Genomic DNA, 21,382 nt, shown 5'->3' on the forward strand with positions numbered 1-21,382 from the left:
TGTTGTAGCATAACGGTCAGTTGAGACAGCTGTTGGCCTTGTTGCGCTATCTGTTGTGACTGCTGGGCGACCACCGTGGTGAGGTCAGCGACAACTGGCAGAGGAACTTCAGCGGGATCCATGGCCGGATCTACTGTCACGATGCCGGCTGGCAGGTAGTGGATCCTCTGTGCCAGAGAGGGATTGGCGTGGACCGTGCTAGTGGACCGGTTCTAAGCCACTACTGGTTTTCACCAGAGCCCGCCGCAAAGCGGGATGGTCTTGCTGCGGCGGTAGTGACCAGGTCGTATCCACTAGCAACGGCTCACCTCTCTGGCTGCTGAAGATAGGCGCGGTACAAGGGAGTAGGCAAAAGCAAGGTCGGACGTAGCAGAAGGTCGGGGCAGGCAGCAAGGATCGTAGTCAGGGGCAACGGCAGAAGGTCTGGAAACACAGGCAAGGAACACACAAGGAACGCTTTCACTGGCACTAAGGCAACAAGATCCGGCAAGGGAGTGCAGGGGAAGTGAGGTGATATAGGGAAGTGCACAGGTGAACACACTGATTGGAACCACTGCGCCAATCAGCGGCGCAGTGGCCCTTTAAATCGCAGAGACCCGGCGCGCGCGCGCCCTAGGGAGCGGGGCCGCGCGCGCCGGGACAGAACAGACGGAGAGCGAGTCAGGTAGGGGAGCCGGGGTGCGCATCGCGAGCGGGCGCTACCCGCATCGCGAATCGCATCCCGGCTGGCAGCGGAATCGCAGCGCCCCGGGTCAGAGGACGTGACCGGAGCGCTGCCGCGGGGAGAGTGAAGCGAGCGCTCCGGGGAGGAGCGGGGACCCGGAGCGCTCGGCGTAACAAGGACCCAGACCCTCCAGCACTTCCGGAGCAGAAACAGGTGGGTGCCGCATGCTATATTGCGGGGGTTACCACTGGCGGGACCCCCACGATCAGACATTTTATCCCCTATCCTTTGGATAGGGGATAAAATGTCTAGGGGTGGAGTACCCCTTTAATCTATTCCTTGTATTGTGAATGTCACTGTGATATTTTTAGGTTGCTCTGATTTTTAATAGATCTTCCATTATTACTAATATATCAAGACTTTTTACCATGATATATTTGCCTACTTGAAATCTGCTTTATTACTATCTAAATTCTAATTCTAATATTTTGTGTCTGTATATATCTATAAGCACAGCAGGCATGACAGCGTACGGAGTCAGACACTCATATTTGTTGTTTTGTTACATAAAAAATATCCCATAGTCCTCTGCTCCGAGGGATCACACTTCCCATAGCGGAGATTCCAGGATGTGGGAGAAGTGCAGCTGTTTCACTGGGGAGTAGCAGCTGTGTCACACATACCTCCTGAGAGAAGGACACAGGCAGATCAGACAAACCTACTTCTTCTGCCCAGGACTGTGGATATATGAAGTGAAACCCATTGGATATAAATAAAGCAGAAGGGGAAGACATGCAAAAAAGAGGTAAGTAAAGTGGCCTAAGGAGAGAACAGGGAAAGAGGCAGCTAACTTCTCACATAAGCTATGGTTGGACAAAGCCCCTATGGAGCTTGGCTGGTGGCAATGCTTGAGATCTGGATGTAGTTTATCTGTCTATATAGTTGTAAAAAGAAAGAATTCAGAGGGAGAAAACCCTGGTAAAGGAATAAGTCTCCGCAAGGAGAGTGCTGGCAAGTCAGGGGTAAAGGAGTGGGATTTTTACAGGGGGTCTATAAATAATTCAGGACTTGTATACACTTCAGTCTTTAAGGACACTGCTGACTGTACTAGAGCCTGTTACCCTGCAGGGTATTTATCCCTCATGTGTCTGTAATATTGTTTCTATACTATATCTCTATTATTTTATAATGGAAATAGTTCTTGTGTCTAATGTATCTTTATAGCCTCACCAGTTGTATGTGCGGCTCTATAAGTGCCAGTTTATAGCCTTACCAATTGTATGTGCTGCTATATAAGTGCCAGTTTATAGCCTTACCAATTGTATGTGCTGCCATATAAGTGCCAGTTTATAGCCTTACCAATTGTATGTGCTGCTATATAAGTGCCAGTTTATAGCCTTACCAATTGTATGTGCTGCTAAGTGCCAGTTTATAGCTTCACCAATTGTATGTGCGGCTACATAAGTGCCAGGTTATAGCCTTACCAATTGTATGTGCTGCTATATAAGTGCCAGTTTATAGCCTTACCAATTGTATGTGCGGCTACATAAGTGCCAGTTTATAGCCTTACCAATTGTATGTGCTGCTATATAAGTGCCAGTTTATAGCCTTACCAATTGTATGTGCTGCTATATAAGTGCCAGTTTATAGCCTTACCAATTGTATGTGCTGCTAAGTGCCAGTTTATTGCCTTACCAATTGTATGTGCAGCTACATAAGTGCCAGTTTATAGCCTTACCAATTGTATGTGCTGCTACATAAGTGCCAGTTTATAGCCTTACCAATTGTATGTGCTGCTATATAAGTGCCAGTTTATAGCCTTACCAATTGTATGTGCTGCTATATAAGTGCCAGTTTATAGCCTTACCAATTGTATGTGCTGCTAAGTGCCAGTTTATTGCCTTACCAATTGTATGTGCAGCTACATAAGTGCCAGTTTATAGCCTTACCAATTGTATGTGCTGCTATTTAAGTGCCAGTTTATAGCTTCACCAAATGTATGTGCTGCTATCTAAGTGCCAGTTTATAGCTTCACCAATTGTATGTGCTGCTACATAAGTGCCAGTTTATAGCCTTACCAATTGTATGTGCCGCTATCTAAGTGCCAGTTTATAGCTTCACCAATTGTATGTGCTGCTACATAAGTGCCAGTTTATAGCCTTACCAATTGTATGTGCTGCTATATAAGTGCCAGTTTATAGCCTTACCAATTGTATGTGCTGCTATCTAAGTGCCAGTTTATAGCTTCACCAATTGTATGTGCTGCTACATAAGTGCCAGTTTATAGCCTTACCAATTGTATGTGCTACTAAATGCCAGTTTATAGCCTTACCAATTGTATGTGCCGCTATCTAAGTGCCAGTTTATAGCTTCACCAATTGTATGTGCTGCTACATAAGTGCCAGTTTATAGCCTTACCAATTGTATGTGCCGCTATCTAAGTGCCAGTTTATAGCTTCACCAATTGTATGTGCCGCTATCTAAGTGCCAGTTTATAGCTTCACCAATTGTATGTGCTGCTACGTAAGTTCCAGTTTATAGCCTTACCAATTGTATGTGCTGCTTTGTAAATGCCAGTATAAAATGTTGGTTGCCCACGTGTAGTGCAGATGAATGCAAGCTATTGTTCCCTGTAAGCAGCCATTTGAGATAAGATAGAGGCTGACTGCACTGGTCTTCTACAGGAATAATACAAATTTTTCTATGATCACTGATTTACACATTTCCAGTTATGAGAAGCGCCATGTATGTGAATGACGGTCGGTAAGACATGCTGGCTACTTCTCTTGGATGTTGTATTATACATTGTGACAAACACAATCATAGACGAATATATACTGTATGCTCTAGAAATGTACATTAGAACGGTGAACGCAGATTTTGTATAATAATCATTGTATAATAATATTTTTATTATCACTTATGTCTGTAAACAATCTGTTCATTGTATAGAAGTAACTTTAATGTCGGAAACGCACTACACAGTAGCTTTCCTGTCTGTGAGAGCTTCCGCTATTCCCCAGAGAGGAAGCATTGAAGTCCCATGACACCCTGTAATCTCTCCTCTGATCTGTGACTGTACAGCAGCAAGTGTGTCTCCCTGCACCACAGCTCTAATGGGAGTAAGTGCTGTCACCTCTGTGGGATAGATGTCATATTCCTTGTATTAATACATGGGGACTAAATACACGTCTGTTCACATTGTCCAAAAAAGACTGTGGATGGATAGATAGATACAGTAGATAGTCCATAGAAAGATAGGTATAATTAACCAATGCACACAATGTGTCTCCAGCTGTTGCAAAACGACAACCCCCAGCATGCCCGGACATAGACTGATAGATAGCAAGGAGGACTGCAGCACACCAGATGAACGATGAAAAAACTGTGTTTATTCCATCCAAACAGATGCAACGTTTCGGTCGCCCATGGGCGACCGAAACGTTGCATCTGTTTGGATGGAATAAACACAGTCTTTTCATCGTTCATCTGGTGTGCTGCAGTCCTCCTTGCTACCTAGTTCTCTGCTTTACTGCATGCACCCACCTCATTGCTATCCGCGAGTGCTACCCTATCCTTGCTGTCTAGATAGATAGATAGATAATAGAGAGAAGAACAGCACACCTAAACAGTAGAAAAAGATGGTGGTGCACGCAGATTCTGGGGCTGTGGTCAGAAGCCCTCCATTTGTATAAGGCTGGGTTCACACCACGTTTTGTTAAATACTGTTCCCGTATACGGTTGGGAGGAGGGGGCGGGGCTTAATCACGGCTCCCGCACTCAGCCGTATTCGGGAACCGTATTTAATGCATGTCTATGAGCCGACCGGAGTGAACCGCAGCCTCCGGTAGGCTTTGTTCTCAGCCGTATGCGGTTTCTCGATCGTAGGAAAAACGCGGTCGACCACGTTTTTGCCTGCGGTCGGGAAAACGCATACGGCCGAAAACGAAGCCGACCGGAGGCTGCGGTTCACTCCGGTCGGCTCATAGACATGCATTAAATACGATTCCCGAATACAGCTGAGTGCGGGCGCCGCAATTAAGCCCCGCCCCCCTCCTCCCAGCCGTATACGGGAACTGTATTTAACAAAACGTGGTGTGAACCCAGCCTAACAAAAAAGGATCTTTCCGCAGCACACAAAGTATGGTGAAAAAAAAATTGGTGATTTATTCCATATTAAAAAGTGTTTTCACAGCAAGCGACGGTTCGACTAGGCTCACCCAGTCTTTTCACTGCTTGAAAAAAGACTGGGTGACTCTGGTCGAAACGTCGCTTGCTGTGAAAACACTTTTTAATATGGAATAAATCACCAACTTTTTTTTCACCATACTTTGTGTGCTGCGGAAAGATCCTTTGTTGTTAGATAGATAGATGGTAGATATAAAAATAGGCATAATTAACCTATGCAAACAATGTGTCTTCAACTGTTGCAAAACTACAACCCCCAGCATGCCGGACATAGATAGATAGATAGTCGATAGCCTTCGGCGGTCCGGGCATGCTGGGGGTTGTAGTTTTGCAACAGCTGGAGACGCACTGTTTGGAAAACACTGACCTATAGTATAGTAATCCGTTATGTTGTTTCTTTTCAGTCCATGAATGGTCATGTCAATCAAAATGACATTGAGACTTTTTGTGTTCTTTTACGGTTCAGGGACCTGAAAAGTGGCAGTGCATAATGCTACACTAATCATCCTATATCACACACATCTATCTATATGACACACACACACACACACACACACACACACACACACACATATATATATATATATATATATATATATATATATATATATATATACAAAGAAAAGGAAGGAGAAGCAGGATTCCGGATCCGTTTTGGTGCTCAGCTTCGGGAGCAGACCTAACCCCAATGTAGTATTCAAAGCAAAGTAGAAGCAGCACTCCAATGTCACACAAAAAAATGTGGTTTATTCACTCATCTGTATAAAGGCGACATTTCGGCTTATTGATAAGCCTTAACGTCGCTGTATACAGATGAGTGAATAAACCATGTTCTTTGTGTGACATTGGAGTGCTGCTTCTACTTTGCTTTGTAAATATATATATATATAATATATATATATATATATATATATATATATATATCATATTAAATAAATATAAATATATACACATAATTAAATATAATATATAAATTAAATATATATGGATAAATGAGAAGCCCAGTCCATTTCCACATAAAAGGTCCAGTGAAATTGTCGTACGGCCTCAGTAACCCATTCCAAATAGATATTTCTCATTTCATACAGCAGTTTCCAATGATATTCTCCTTGCAATGGTTTAGAAACAAGAACACAGACACATTTCACTGGGATTTATTAAATTAGAAACGTATCCAATTTCGGGGAGATTCTGGACATAGAAAACTTTCGTCTGTATTCGCCTTCCAGCTATGTCCACTTGTTGTCTGTAATCCAATGTACGATGTATGTTCCCTGTTATAAGCCATCTCAGGCTGAGGAGTGTGCCGTTTGAGGCGTCTCTATGGTTTTGTAGCCAGGCTTGCTGATGTGAGACTAGATTCCGTATCTAATATAATTGTGTCTGGTCTGTATTAGGCCTTTACTTGCATTTGAATAGTGTTAAGGGACATAAATCGGTACAAAAACATATGCATCATTTGTTACGGGAAGGCTGCTAAGCCGCCGGCTAAAGAACAAATGTAGGGAAGCATTGAGGGATTATATTCTCAATGATTTATAAAATAATTGGAGGAATTGTCTTATAGTTTATGCCTATATTCACTCATACCATAGCAATGACTTTGCTCTCGCTTAATCCAGTCTCCAGTGGTTTGGGGAGTATTTATAGGGTTAAGAAGCCCATCCTTCCTCAAGGTCCTGATGTCCTTCAGCATGTGTCACACACTAATCCTCAAGTTGGTTCTATTATTCTACCAGTGTCTTGCCAGCATTATCTGCGGTGCCCCCCTCCCTCCCTGCATGTTATAGAGCTGCTCAAGGCCCATCCAGATCTTCCTTGCAGCCGCCGGCTGTGCGACTCCCAGATCTGCCTCTGTGCTGTGAATTCTTGCCACATTCTACTATTTATAGCAGGACTGCTAGGAAATATGAGTAAGGTTTTCCATGACAGGGAAGGCTGTGGTAGAAAAGAGAACATTTACAAAGCCACATTGTCTGCAATAGAAGAATCATTATTTAAATGTATTTGTTAGGTAGATGAAATACAGACAGGGGTGTGTTATGGTTCTCTGCTGCCCTAGGCCGAACATTAATTTACATTTTTTTTTGCACAGTAGTGTATACACACATAGGGCGAGACTTATCAAAACCTGTCCAGAGGAAAAGTTGAGCAGTTGCCCATTGCAACCAATCAGATCGCTTCTTTCATTTTTCAAAAGGCCTCTGAACAATGAAAGAAGCAATCTGATTGGTTGCTATGGGCAACTGGTCAACTTTTTTTCTGCACAGGTTTGGATAAATCTCCCCACTGTTTTGTCAGGTTGAGCGCCAAAATGTGGTGGGGCGGGGTCGTCAGGAAAAGGGGAGTGGTCGGCCAAAAGGTGCGTGTTCTCTTAACTTGACTTATTTACTATTGAATTCACACAAAATCCTGTGAGTAAATGACCAGAAAGAGATGATCAGAACTTTTCCAACCGTTGTGCTCCAATCATAAATAGAGTGGAATCCTGCAAGACTGACCAGACCTGAAAAGGACCCTTTTTCCTTAAATCCCCCCAAATTGAAGACAGGACAACTCTTAACTTTGAATGGGTTGGAGTCAGCCACAGCATTTCTTATTCTTATAAATAACAAAAACTTTAAAGGTAGGGTCACACATAATGGATCCGCAGCGTGTTTTACACTGCGGATCTGCCGGTGACCCAACCCATATTGTGCCTCCTCCTGCTACCGAAAACAAATCCGGCCCCCCTTGTCCCGCCCCCTGGCCTGCTCGCCCGACCCCCTGGCCTGCTTGCAGTGCCAATCCACCGCTCTGAGCAACCACACTGGGGGCCTGCGAGTGGCCAAGTGCACTCAGACATCGCAATGTAGCCGCGATGTCTGACTACACTGTGCATGTGCATGCACAGTGTACTCAGACATCGTGGCTACATTGCGATGTCTGAGTGCCCTCAGGACCCCCAGTGTGGCTGCTCGGAGTGGCGGATTGCCACTGTGAGCAGGCCATGGATCCGGGCAAGCAGGCCAGGGGGCGGGACAAGGGGGGCCGGATTTGTTTTCAGTAGCAGCAGGAGGCAGAATATGGGTCGAGTCAAGGGCGGATCCGCATCGTAAAATACGCTGCGGATCCATTATGTGTGACCCTATTGATCGCAGTGATGCCTAGCATTAACCCCTTAGACTGCAACTTTGATTGCGGCATCTAAAATGAAAGTAAAACAGTCCCGGGAACTGATCGGGACCACTGCGGTAAAACTACGGTGTCCCGATCAGCTGAGAGGACAGCCCTTAACTGCCTCCTCGCTGTCCAATCGATGATCTGATGCTCCAGCCAGCAATGGCAGGCTGGAGCAGCAGAGCACCAATAACACTGATCAGTGCTATGCTATGGTATAGCATTGAACAGTGTATGCAGTGTATGCGTGTGTTATGCGTGTGTTAAACCAAGAATTGCTGGTAGTAGTCCCCTATGGGGACTAAAAAAAATTGTGTAAAAAGAGTGGGAAAAAAAGATAATAAAGAAATTAACCCCTTCCCTAATAAAAATGTAAATCACCCCCCTTTTCCCATAAAAAAAATTATGTAAACAAAAATAAACATAAACAGAAGTGGAATTGCAGCGTACATAAATGTCCAAACTATAAAAATATATAACGTTAGCGTATACGTAAAAAAGTACCAAAGTCCAAAATTACATATTTTTGGTCACTTTGCATACCCTAAAAAAGTATAAAAAAGCGGTCAAGACAAAAATGGTACCAAAAAAAGAGATAACAGCACAAAAAATGAGCCCTCACACATCGCTGTATAAGGAAAAACTAAAAGTTATAGGGTCAGAAGAGGACAATTTTAAACATACAAATTTTTGTACTAAAATTTAAAAAATGTTTAACATATTATTAACAGATTATTATTTGGTTTCACGGTTTTGTGGTGAAATTAATGATTTCATCACAAAGTAAAATCGGAAGCGCAAAAAACAAGCCATCATATAGTTCTGTAGGTGGAAAATTGAAAGCGTTATGATTTTTTGAAGGTGAGGAGGAAAAAACGAAAGCACAAAAATGAAAAAACCTGGAGTCCTTAAGGGGTTATCACCGCCCCTGCTGTGTCAAAATAAACAGACAAAAACATACAAACAGAAAACTACAGTAAGCTCGGGGGGAAGATTGGGAAAATCTAAAAGTGCCAGAGAGAAATTCCTGCAGTAATAGGAGGAAAGGGACATGAAGAGGAAGAAAAGAGGAGGGGTCTGCTGGCTACAGGCATAGAGGAAAACTGTCAGCTTGCTCCCCCTCGCACTAACCAGCAGTACTGGCTGATGCAGGGGACACTGATCACTTTGATGCTCACTGTGCCCGGATCCGCCTGGCCGTTCTGCCGATATCTTTGTTTTACCCTATCTGCTAATGAAGTGCTAACTGGCACAGATGGGGTAACTGGCACTCTGACGTCAATGCCACCCAGCTCATCAATATTCCTCCCCTCCCTACACACAGGACTCTAGAAGCTTGGTGACATATGACACTAGAGCCCCCTGACTGACCAGCCCTCCTGTGCCTTTTAAGGAAAACTTTCAGCTATCTTTCCCCCCCCCCCCCCACACACTAACCAGTGGATCAGTTCGATGCTTACTGTGCCAGGATCCACCCGGCCGTTCCGGCCCAGCTCATCAATATTACTCACCTCCCTACGCCTCTCCCTCTTCTCCCCGCTCTTCAGCCTCTTGAGCCTGTACTATTGTATCCAGCACAGGCTCACTACTCTAGAGAGCCTCACTTTGGCTGGATCAATTACTCCAGCCTCTGGTCCAAAGGGTACCTGGGGGTTCCTTAGAGATTCTAAGGATGTCCTGTGCAGTTTGGCCAGTGTCCAGTGGGGTGTGGGTTGGAGCTGGGTGACATGTGTGTGATGTCGCCTCGCTCTACACCTGGATCCCCTGGACGGTGGCCATTCAAGCCCTTGATTTCCATCTCGCCAAATACAGCGAGTATACGCCAGAACTATGTGAATTCATGTTCCACATTACTTGGTTTCTCATGTCGCATAACCATTTTTTGTTCGATGGCAAGCACTACTTGCAAACGAGTGGCGTCTCTATGGGCACAAGGCATTTGCTTTCGCTCGCTAACTTGACAATGTCCTACTGGGAAGAATTATACATTTATTCTCCCAGTAATCCATTCTCTCAGGACGTACAGTGGTACGGGAGATATATAGATGACGTTCTACTTATTTGGAAGGGAAATGTATTTTTCATGCCACTGTTCGTCGATTATATTAATTCCAATATCTTTAATTTAAAATTAACTTTGCGATTCATTCACACACTGTTCCCTTCCTTGATCTTGAATTGTCAGGGTGAACTAGTCCAGTCCGCGGTTTACCGCAAACCCATATCCCGTAACAACTTATTACGTGCAGATAGCAATCACCCACGGCACACAATCCGATCAATACCAGTAGGTGAGATGACACTCCTTAAATGTAACTGTACTAATCCATATATATATATCATAAACACAATGAAGATTTAAAAAAACGCTTAAAAAATAGAGGTTTTTCGAAATTCCATCTTAACCGTGCAGAACATATAGTTGCCAATAAAAATCGGACAGATTTGCTTAAATACCACACCAACTCAAACCGAAATAAGAATTACATTGACAACAAACCAGTTCTAGCACTTACTTTCTCCCTGCAATTCCAGGAAGCCAAAAATATTAGCGAAAGTCTTAGATAAGGGGTGTGCAGTAGTAGCCAAAAAAGCCACCACACTGGGCGATATGTTATCCCCCCAGTGAGGTGAGATCTGTAACATCCTCTGCTCGTACATGGCTACACTGTAGTGGCTTTCACAAATGCGGTGTACATCCATGTAAAATATGACAATTTGTCAAGACAGGGAATACTTTCGTAGATTCTATTAGCAACCGCAGCTTTACGATTAAACAATTTTTAAACTGCAATTCCTCTAATGTCGTCTATGTCATTGAGTGCTCTGAATGCAACCTGAAATATATAGGATGTACCAAAAGGAAGTTCAAGACTCGCATTATTGAGCATTTCAATGACATAGACAACAAGGGACTCAGACGTAATCGGTCAGGAGCTTCCAATCACTTCATTGATGTACACCATAGCTCACACCGTGCGTTTGTGGCATATGCAATAGAAAAAGTTACCATAGGTACAAGAGGAGGTGATCTACATAGGAAATTATTGAATAGAGAAGCCTAATGGCAATTTATGTTGAAAACACACGCTCCACCAGGCCTGAATGTTAGACAACAACTTTTACTTCACTATTGACACAAGTTGAAAAAAAGAAAAAAGGAAGTTGTTCAGTATCGACTTGATTTGATAATTTCATGTCTTTCATTCACTGTTTTCTTTTTGTGTGATGCGACCTATTGTGTTTCAGCCAATGTACACCTTATACATACCATGAAGGTGTAAATAACATATATTTTTCTGCTCAATACTCCTCTATGACCTTATGGTGTATTAATTGGAGTTTTTCCCATTTTCATTTACATATCTTTTCACTGCTGGTATTTCTCACTCATGAGTGCTGTATACACAGCCATCTTTGATGTGGCAGATTTTTTCATATGTATATGGACATGCCGGCTGGTTCCTGGGCTGGGCGCGGGGCAAATAATCACTCCTATGCAAGGTTACAGAACAACGGCACTTTACTGAGGCAGACAGATTTTAAAGTCTTTACAGCTCAGTTCAGGCCCAAGGAGATGCTCAGTGAACTTTAGGAGGCATGTTGGCTCGCTGGGACTTGTAGTAGACTTGGACTGAATTATGTGTAGTAGCTTGGGGGGTGTAGGGTATGGGGAGTGTAGCTGTGCAGGTAATAAAGGGTGTTTGTTAACCCTTGCTATTCGTGACGCCAGGGTGGGGGCTCCTCAATAAAGCTTTTCCTACCGCCGCCCTTCCCAGGAACGATAGGGAGGTAGATGATACTGAGTTTAAGTAGTGAGTAATAATGGATTGTCCACACCCGGAAAGCTTCTGTAAACAGCATTAACTTTACTGAAAATTTTCTGTACACTTCATCAACATAACAGTCTCTCATCAATACAGCTTCCTTTTGGAGATAGACAATGGTTGGGACTTTAGCTTTAAGAGTCTCTAGACTATTGCGCTGCTCCACTGGATTTAGAGAATTAGTTGCGGTCCAGTAGTCAGGCTAGTATTAGCAGGAATTAGTATAAGACTCACAATTTTTGGTTCTCCTGAGGCCATAGGTTTTGAGGCCTAGCGTGTCGTTGAAAGTTGCGTAGCACACCATCCTGTTAGTCCGGCATCCACGAGAGCAGCAACCCAAGAGAGCGATAATTGGACACAGCTCCCTTATATGGGCAGGGGCTGGACTAAAGCTAATTGGTCCAAACGGATGTCAATCACCATTACAGAGATTTCTGGGTAATACGTGACCCAAGGAACTCCTGAGGTCCTGCAACATACCATAGAGGTTACTAGCATGGTCACATGACTGAAGGTCCTGCGACGCTGAACAAGGTAAGTACTATACAGTCCTATATAATATAGATAGAATTGCTAATATATACATTTATTAATATACAAGTTAAACTTAAGAAGAGGCGACTAGGAGAGGCGACTAGGAGAGGCGACTAGGGGCTGTCCCACCTGAGGAACCTTACCTGAACATAGTTACTCTGACTTTGGGGACCTCTACACTAGGTACTGGATGCATTACGGTACCTGGACACCACATATGCAACCCACACTGACTTGAGTAAATGACACTTAACTATCTTGACTAGACTTCTCCCCTGTATTTGTGCTTTGAATTTGACAAGTTCTATTTTTGCTGAGGTGTAAATGCAGGTGAGAAGAAATGCCTGCAAGTGACTGAATGTAATGACATGCTGCGGAACATTTGTAAAACTTGCAAAGTAATTGTTCCTTTCTATAAACACCAGTGAACCAGCCAAGAAAATAACAGAAAGATGCTTTGTTGAGTAGACATTTATTAATCCACAGGATAGGCCATCGATAGCTGATTGGTGGGGTGCTGACACTTAGCACCCCTGTCAATTCAGCTGAATGGGAGCTATGCTGCAGTATCCTGGCACTGCTACTACACTATGTAGACAGTTGAGGCTTCCGGCTCCATACACAGTGTTTACTTCCAGCACTGTGGCTATGCAGAACCGCTGATCCGAAGGCATGTTGGGTGTCGGAACCTGATGATCAACTATAGCTGGCCTATCCTGTGGTCATCAATGAGTTTTTCCTGGAAAACTCTCTAATCTCATGTTTTCCTTATTATATTGCAGTGGTGTATATTATTGTTCCTGGGCTCCAAAGCAAAATCTGTAATGACCCCCCAATTAATCAGGTTTTATTTAATACACTGGTATCTTTTAAAGTGGCAGAGGAATCAATGGGCCTCTATGATACCAGGGTCCAGGTGTGACTGCAATTTCTGGACCCCCTAAAGTTACATCCTCTTTTAAAGTAATTGAGAACTGCATAAGTACAAAACATTGTTTTGCTATGTTCTCCTAAAAATATAGTGAGTTACTGCATATTATGCTGTCTACGTGGTCAGCTGCCCAAGAATTATGTTTGAAACGTAATTCCGGTTGGAAGTGAATGTATTATATAAACATTGTGTATCTTAATTTCTAATACTCTGAACACCATATTGCATTTATATTTTGGACCACATTTTAATACTGCATGGTGAGATGATATGAGCATGGTATGGCATGATGATCAGCTTAAAGGGAAACTGACAGCCGGTTCACCTGCACTAAATGCAATACACAGGGTTATAGTGTGGGTAAAATGGATTAAAATTAGATATTACTTACTCCGATTGGTGCCATCATTCATGAGATTCAAGAAGCATTAGAGTCCATTGCTAATGAGTTAATGCCATCCTTTGCACAATTGAGGTAAGAGTTGACATACAGAACTTCCTACCTCCTTCACCTATGCTCCCATATGCCCGCACACCTCATAAATATTCATGGAGAATAGAGACAGGAAAGGAGACAGGGGAAAGGAAGGAGACAGGGAAGCTTGGTACGCCGGATCTTGCCTTCATTGTGCAAAAGACGGCATTAGCATATTAGCAATGCACGCTAATGCTTCTCTTAGCTCCTGAATAGCGTCAAAGTATGTTATATCTCATTTTAATCCGGTTCACCAGCAACCTTCTGTTTTGGGTTAGTGCAGGTGAACCAGTTGTCAGTTTTCCTCTAAAGGAGAAGTATCATGAAAGAAAATGTATGTTTTAGATCGCGGGGTGGTCCGAGCACTTCACAGTGGCGCGTCAAGACCCCCGCCCGATGTAGAGATTGCCACACCCCCTCCATATAGCTCTATTGGAGAGCCATTTAGCAATCTTTAGCTCTCCCATAGAGCTATATAGAGGGGGCATGACGTGCCGCTCTGAAGGAGAGTCGGGGCTCCAAGCAGGAGATTATGGGGGTCTAAGCGCTCGGACCCTTTGTGATCTAAAACCTATACCCTATCCTTTTGGATAGTGGATACGTTTCATTCAATTATACTTCTACATTAAGGTATGAATGTATTGTGTACAAACTGATTTGGCTACTTCATTTACTTGGCAATTTTACAACATTCTTTAACTTTCCTTACATAAGGAAATGTAGGATGGGAACGCATCCTTCACTATCACTGCCTTTGGAAAACCATTCACCATTTAAAAATGTATGAGGACTTTCACATGTCTCAATGACTTGTTCTCATTAGTCCTCATGATGTGCTTTTTTAGTGTCCAGCAGGGAATTATTACAGGGAACTCCCTGCAGTATACCTCTGCTATACTATGACCGATGTCACTTCGTGGCATCTGTCATACATTGACTGTAATGTTAAAAATTGTATATGGCTGTAATTGCAAAAAATAGTAAAAAAAAATATTGTAATGTTAAAAATGGTATACATCCATGCTAGATCATAATAATAGGTAAAATAACTTAAACCTCTTCACTCTTCCATCTAGCAAATAAATAGAAACCCTGATGTAAACCAGCTGAATGAAAGTGGTGATGAAGTCCCATATGGATACATATGCTCAGCAGCTATGAAAAACGTACACCACAAGCTTGGTGTGAAAAAAGCCTAACAGTTCTGAATGATTCAGTCATATTTAATGGCAGAGTTTACATGTTTGCATATAAAGTGACCATCTGTTTGTTTTTTATTGGATTCACTGACAGAAATGGGATCTGGCATCATTTTCAGTAATAAGGCAGAAACAGAGTCGACAGAGTATATTTGTAATAGTGACTGTAATACTGCTCTATGCTGTTCATTTTAAGTCAGCAACATGTAAAGGTTCAGTATAGCCAATATATGAGAGTATGGTCAGTTTTAAAGCTTTTAGAGATGTATTATTAACCTCTTAATGACCACCAATATGTCTTATTACTACAGCTTGGGTATCATTGAATATAGAGCAGGCTCAGAAGCTCAGCTTGTTCTAGAAGAGGGGGGTCCTGGCTGTATCATACAGCCGACACCTGCTTGCAACTAGCTGGATCAGACATTAGGGTGATCACAGCAGTTTAACCTTCTAAATGATGTGGTAATTGTTGCAATAAGTCTGGGTTCACACCACGTTTTTGCAATACAGTTCCCGTATAAGTTTTCAATGTGAAGACTGTACGGAACCGTATTGAAAACCTTATGCAATGACTCTCCATTGAAAACCGTATGTCAAAAGATGCATCCGGTTGTGTCCATTTTGCATCTAGTATGACGTTGTCAGGTTTTTTCCCATACCCAATATCATAGACTACCTCGGTTTTAAGTCCGGGTGAAAAACCATATGGAATATGTTTCCTTTTTTATTTTTAACATGGGAATCAATAGGAAGCGTACAGAACCGTATGTACATATGGTTCCATCCGGTTTTCACCATACGGTTATTGACACCGAAAGTCTTTTTTCTTGGAATTTCAATCAAACAAGCGAAACTTTATTCATAATGGAGTGAAAAGTTAAAAACGTATACTTTTTTTCTTAAAAACGGTTGCAACCGGACATAATTTTTTCAAACCATATACGGTTAAAATTTGTACACACGTTTTGATACAGTTTAGTATGGTTTTGAGGAATCCATTTTTTATCAAAAACCTGATACGGAAACTGTATTGCAAAAACGTGATGTGAACCCAGTCTAAGGGTACGTTCACACGGGTGGATTTATTTGCGGGTTTCCCGTTGCGTATTTGAAAGGGGGCGGGCAGATTTTCCACTGCTAATTTCCACTGCGGAAAATCCGCCGCAGACCCTACTGACTTCAATGGAGCTTGCGGCGGATTTTCCACAGCGGACAACCGCAAAGAGCCCGCCCCCTTTCAAATACGCAGTGAGAAACCCACAAATAAATCCGCCCATGTGAACGTACCCTAAGAGAGTAAACTAACAGGAGCTACACCCGTCAAGGGGTCTAATCAGCACCTCTGTGACACAATTGCAGTAGATCAAATGAACAAAATTACCAAATGCAAGAATTACCGTACTCATAACATCCCAGGCACAATTTAATAAAAAGCAATCAAAAAGTCCCATGAAAACTACACTACAAAACTACAGATCATGGTACAAAAATTAAGCCATAATACAGTAAAAAAAAAGTAATAGGTCAGAACATGGTGATTCACATTTCTGAAATCTTCCAGAACTGCAGAACTGGATTTTCAATTTCACAGTAAATATTATGGTAAAATGAAGGGTGTCTGTAAAAAGTACACTTGATCTTGCAGAAAACAAGCCCTTAAGTGGTTACGTATACTGAAAACTAAAAGAGTTATTGCTCTCAGAAGGCGAGGAGTTGTAAGCGTGGCAAAAATCGCTGACGGAAGAAGGGGTTAATAGTATTATCAATTATTATTATTATTCTCATCAGTAGTAGTATTAGTGGTGGTAATAGTGATAGTAGTAGTATTATTATGACAAACTGGTGAAGATGTTTTGTTTAACATAAAATTGTGTCCTGGCTGTCTTGCTCTATCTTGCAGACCCCCCTCAATATTAAGGTCATTTTTGCCACTAGGCACTTGAAGTCCATAGCCTAGGGTAGCAGCCTGCAGGGGACGGCACTTTCAGACATGCTTTAAAATGATATGCATGTTGCATTTGTTTTTGTTTTTTATACCCTCCTCTCATGCCTCCTGCTAGAATTCTAAGTGAAACCACTCTGTACACAGAGATAGGAAGGGTGTGCCCCCTCTTCCTCTCGCCTGCAGAGAGCAGCCTGTGTGAGTAGCTTGCAGCAGACACTGAATTTCCATAAAAATATACTTTATTAGCTTACATTAAAGGAGTAGTCCAGTGGTGAACCCAGCGGTGAACAACTTATCCTCTATCCTAAGGAAGGGGGCGAGTCGACCTCCGCACGAAGCAGCGGCCGACACGCCCCCTCAATACAACTCTATGGCAGAGCCGAAGCGCTGCCTTCGGCAATCTCCGGCTCTGCCATGGAGATGTATTGAGGGGGCGTGTCGGCCGCCGCTTCGTGCGGTGGTCGACACCCACTATCTGGCCGGAGAGCCTGGCCCCCGTACAGAGAGATCACAGGGGGCCCCAGCGGTCGGACCCCCCGCAATCTCAAACTTATCCCCTATCCTTAGGATAGGGGATAAGTTTTTCACCACTGGACTACCCCTTTAAAAACATACAAATCACAATCTCATATATACAAAAAACTATTCTTACAGCACAAGAGAAAAGAACTTAGTATGGAGTTGTATTCACCTCCTATACATAAAGCCTAAATCAAAAGCTGTCATAATTCATATTCATAAAAAAAAAAACACTAAAAGAACTAGAGTGAGGCTTGGATCTAGTTTAAAACAATGCTTGGGCTACTGTCAGGCTCCATGCCCCGCTATGACGGATCACCCATCATTCATCTCAGCTATTCTAGTGGTGTACATGTCCCTAGACTTATTTCAAAGTCGGTAAATTAACATCAGCAAGTGTGCACCAAATCCTGCAAATTTGTTTTTTAATCGCTGCTCCAAATTCAGGGGTGAAATATGTAAAATTTTTTTTTTACATTTATTTGAATTTGTAAATTAAATATTCAAATAATGTCTAAATACAACCCTGCCTAATATTCCCTAGTATGTTACATAACACCCCTTATTTACTATTCTATCAGGCTGAACTAATAGAGACGACCCCATTTCTCTGATAAGGAATGGGCAGCACAGTGGGTCTGTGGTTAGCACTGTTGCCTTGCAGCACAGGGGTCCCGTGTTCAAATCCCACCATGTTCTTTCTGTGTTTGCTTGGGTTTCCTCCCACACTTACTCATTAAATTGTGAGCCCCAATGGGGACAGGGACCAATTTGAGTGTACAGCACTGCGGAATCTGCATGTGCTGTATAAATAAGGAGTTATTATTAAAGTAAAAATCTATACCCAGTGTTTTCTTGACTCTAAAGGCCGACAGACATTTGCTGAAAACTATGGCCATCCAATAAACCATAAAATGTTGTATATACATGTGGTGTTCCGGTACAGGACATGGTCCTGTACCCTTTCTAAGTATCCTCAGGAAGAGTCCCTGCAGTCCATAGGGCTCTCCTGCTTTTCAGTTACTGCTTCATATTAATGCATTGTAAATGTATTGTGCATATTGTTCAGTGTATATAAAGTTTTACAAATGTATAGGACCTTTCTGGGTCATGTGATCTACTGTCATGTGATGTACCCTGTGTACAGGACCTACAGGCTTTGCAAACAATGGGCTTTAGTCCAGCCCCCCTAGTATATAAGTCTCTAAATTCACGCTCTTGCTCTTACTCTTACCCTTCTCTCTTCCTACTGGACACTAAAGAAGCACAATCTCAGCATATACTACTAAATTCATCTCATCTAGGCCAAAACCTTAAGAACCTGCAGCCACTTCAAAACATAAGTTATCAAGCTCTACCTACAATTCTAGTGACTACTACACAACTCAAGCATACAATCAGTAGCACAGTGGCCTGCATAAATCTCAATACTACAAGTCCCAGCAAGCCTGTGAGGTATCCTGCATCCCGGCTGCCTCTAGAGAAACTGCATAATTGTAAAGACTGTTTCATAAGAAGTTTAAGTAAAAGTTCCAGTTATCTCATAATTACTGCTGTGGACATTCCTTTATTGCCTTCCGTTTTTGGGTTGGTTGTCGGCAGGGCTGTATAAAGAAAACAACCACATTCTGGCGTCACGACAAATCAGGGGTTAATAACACCTTACCCCACAGGGTCAATACCACCAGACGCTGCTACACCGTTGCAACACCCCAGACACCACATACACATATTACAACAAGTACATGTCACCTTTGTTTAAGAATTGGCTCTAGCCTCAGCCATTTTCCGATGTGTACAGGGGGTGGGATCTGGTGCCATGCTATTACAAGCCTATCTATCATCTGTGTACATGTTAATTACTAGTTTGGAAAAATCCCTTTGCTCTGCCTTTTACTAAACTCTTTTCTTGGATTCTCCCCAAGTTGCTTATACTAAATATGCTTGATAAGCAATTCAGATCAAAGAATTCTTATCATACCCATAAGAGAATAAGAAATATAGGAGCCGCCCTGAAGTTTATTTTCTGCATGCAGAATTATTAAGCACAAACCTAAGTGATGGTGGAAATATGAAAATCACTTACATAAATAGAGCACAGGGAATGTACTGACATATTTAATCCTGCCACAGGCATTTGTTGAATTTTTAAAGAATTTGAATTCGTAAGATGCCTGGGCGACGGGTGCTAATACTAAACTTCTACTGGTGAACACAAATACAAATGTCACCATTATTAAGCTACTGCCATTTGCTGAGCTGGTAGGTGTTTTTCTGCTTATGCTGAATATGTGAACACCCATAACTAGAATAAGGCTAAAAATGACCCAAACACCTAATTAAACCTCCCTCTAAATCCACGTAAAGAATTACACTAGACACTGTGTGACTTCAATGGAAAGCATTGTCCACAGCAGCCTCTTTATTCCAAAATACAAATCAATACAAAGCACCTAAAACTTTAATATAACAACAATAAATGACCATATATTTAACAGTGCTTTATATAACTGACTTGTACTTTATATATGAAAGACTGTTGCAGAGGGGTATAAAGATGGCCCTTGTTAGCAGTACCGGAACCTAAGTCGCATCTGTTACCTTCCAAACATTTTTCTTAGACCACCTTAGCGAGAACCACAAAGCCATCCTCAAACCATATGACCATATGCACAACAGGGCCTAAAACTACCTCAACAAGTGCCATCCCTGACCTCCTCTGCACCAATTCCCATTACATGAGGACAATAAGGCCCACAGCCAAACCTTTCACAGACTCCAACAGCAAAAAGCACACTGGCAGGAGGGCATTTGTCACCCTGGGATCCACAGCATGAATGGCCAGCTCCTTCCATTTGCTTCAAGGTACACTCCTTATATCCTTCCCCAATAGTTCCCTCATACCCAATCTCTCCTAAGCCCTCTTTTAAAATCCAACCTCTTACCTCTATCTAACTTCATGCCCTGGCCATTAATGTTGACAGTAAAAAGTTATATATACTACGATCAAGTCAAATAAATAAAGTCAAGGAACAGGATAAATTTGGCAACAATGAACAGTAAGTTCTTGAATTTCATGTTTTGGAAGTAGAAAACATGGGCAGGAGTAAGGATCTGAGTGACTTTGACAAGGGACAAATTGTAATGTCTAAATAATTATGTCAGATCATCTCCAAAATGGCAGGTCTTGTGTAGTGTTGTAATGCCGGCAATTGACATCCGCCCATATAGTGTATATCCTGACATTCACCAGCACTGAACCAAATTCTTTGATTCACATCTCAACTGTAGGGCTTTCTACTCTAAACTCACTCCTGCTGCTTCTACCACTGCTACAGGTCCTCCTCTGCCCTCTAGGGGCCATAAACCAAAGAGACAAAAACACACCCACAAGGGTATATGCAGGGAGCAGTAACCGTATGTGGCACAATGCCAGTATAGCTATTAACCCTCGTATGTATAGGCACAATACTCAATGAACGAGTACAAACATGAACCAAAAAAAAAAAATTGGAGTCACTTAAATACAATAAAAATATATAATTTTATTGATATGCATTAAAAACAATAGTATTTCATGGTAAAAAGGAGAAACAGCATCACAGAAAAATAAAGCAACATCACGGGTACATCTGCCGAAAAACGGGATGATGGTATGTGTGTAAGCGTATCACTAATACATGCTAAAGTGCAGAAAGGGCAGCAAATGGGCACAGTATATAACATAAGTAGACATAAGTACACGGTAAAATGGTATAAGGTGCCATGTAAATAAAGTGCCAAATTACATAAAAGACATCAAACTATATTAATGTATAGGATGCAGTGAATAATACCCACTTAATAGCAGCAAGAAAATGCACAGCAGGGACTGGGATGGCGCCACTCCAACGTGCGCTTCAGCAACCTAACCTTCATCCGGGAGCGCTGAACCACATTCT

The 21,382-nt window shown here is 42.4% G+C and overlaps 1 protein-coding gene across 1 annotated transcript in view; it reads left to right on the plus strand.

Annotated features, from left to right (window-relative positions):
- The first annotated feature begins 1,285 nt into the window (after nt 1-1,285).
- FXYD6 (FXYD domain containing ion transport regulator 6) overlaps nt 1,286-21,382 on the plus strand; it is a 115,578-nt gene continuing 95,481 nt past the window's right edge. Inside the window, exon 1 of the mRNA XM_056542774.1 lies at nt 1,286-1,469. Within this exon, the coding sequence (XP_056398749.1) occupies nt 1,457-1,469 (13 nt within the window). The 5' untranslated portion in view covers nt 1,286-1,456. The remainder of the gene's footprint in view (nt 1,470-21,382) is intronic.

The sequence above is a fragment of the Hyla sarda genome, chromosome 10, assembly GCF_029499605.1.
Source record: "Hyla sarda isolate aHylSar1 chromosome 10, aHylSar1.hap1, whole genome shotgun sequence".
NCBI classification, from domain to species: domain Eukaryota; kingdom Metazoa; phylum Chordata; class Amphibia; order Anura; family Hylidae; genus Hyla; species Hyla sarda.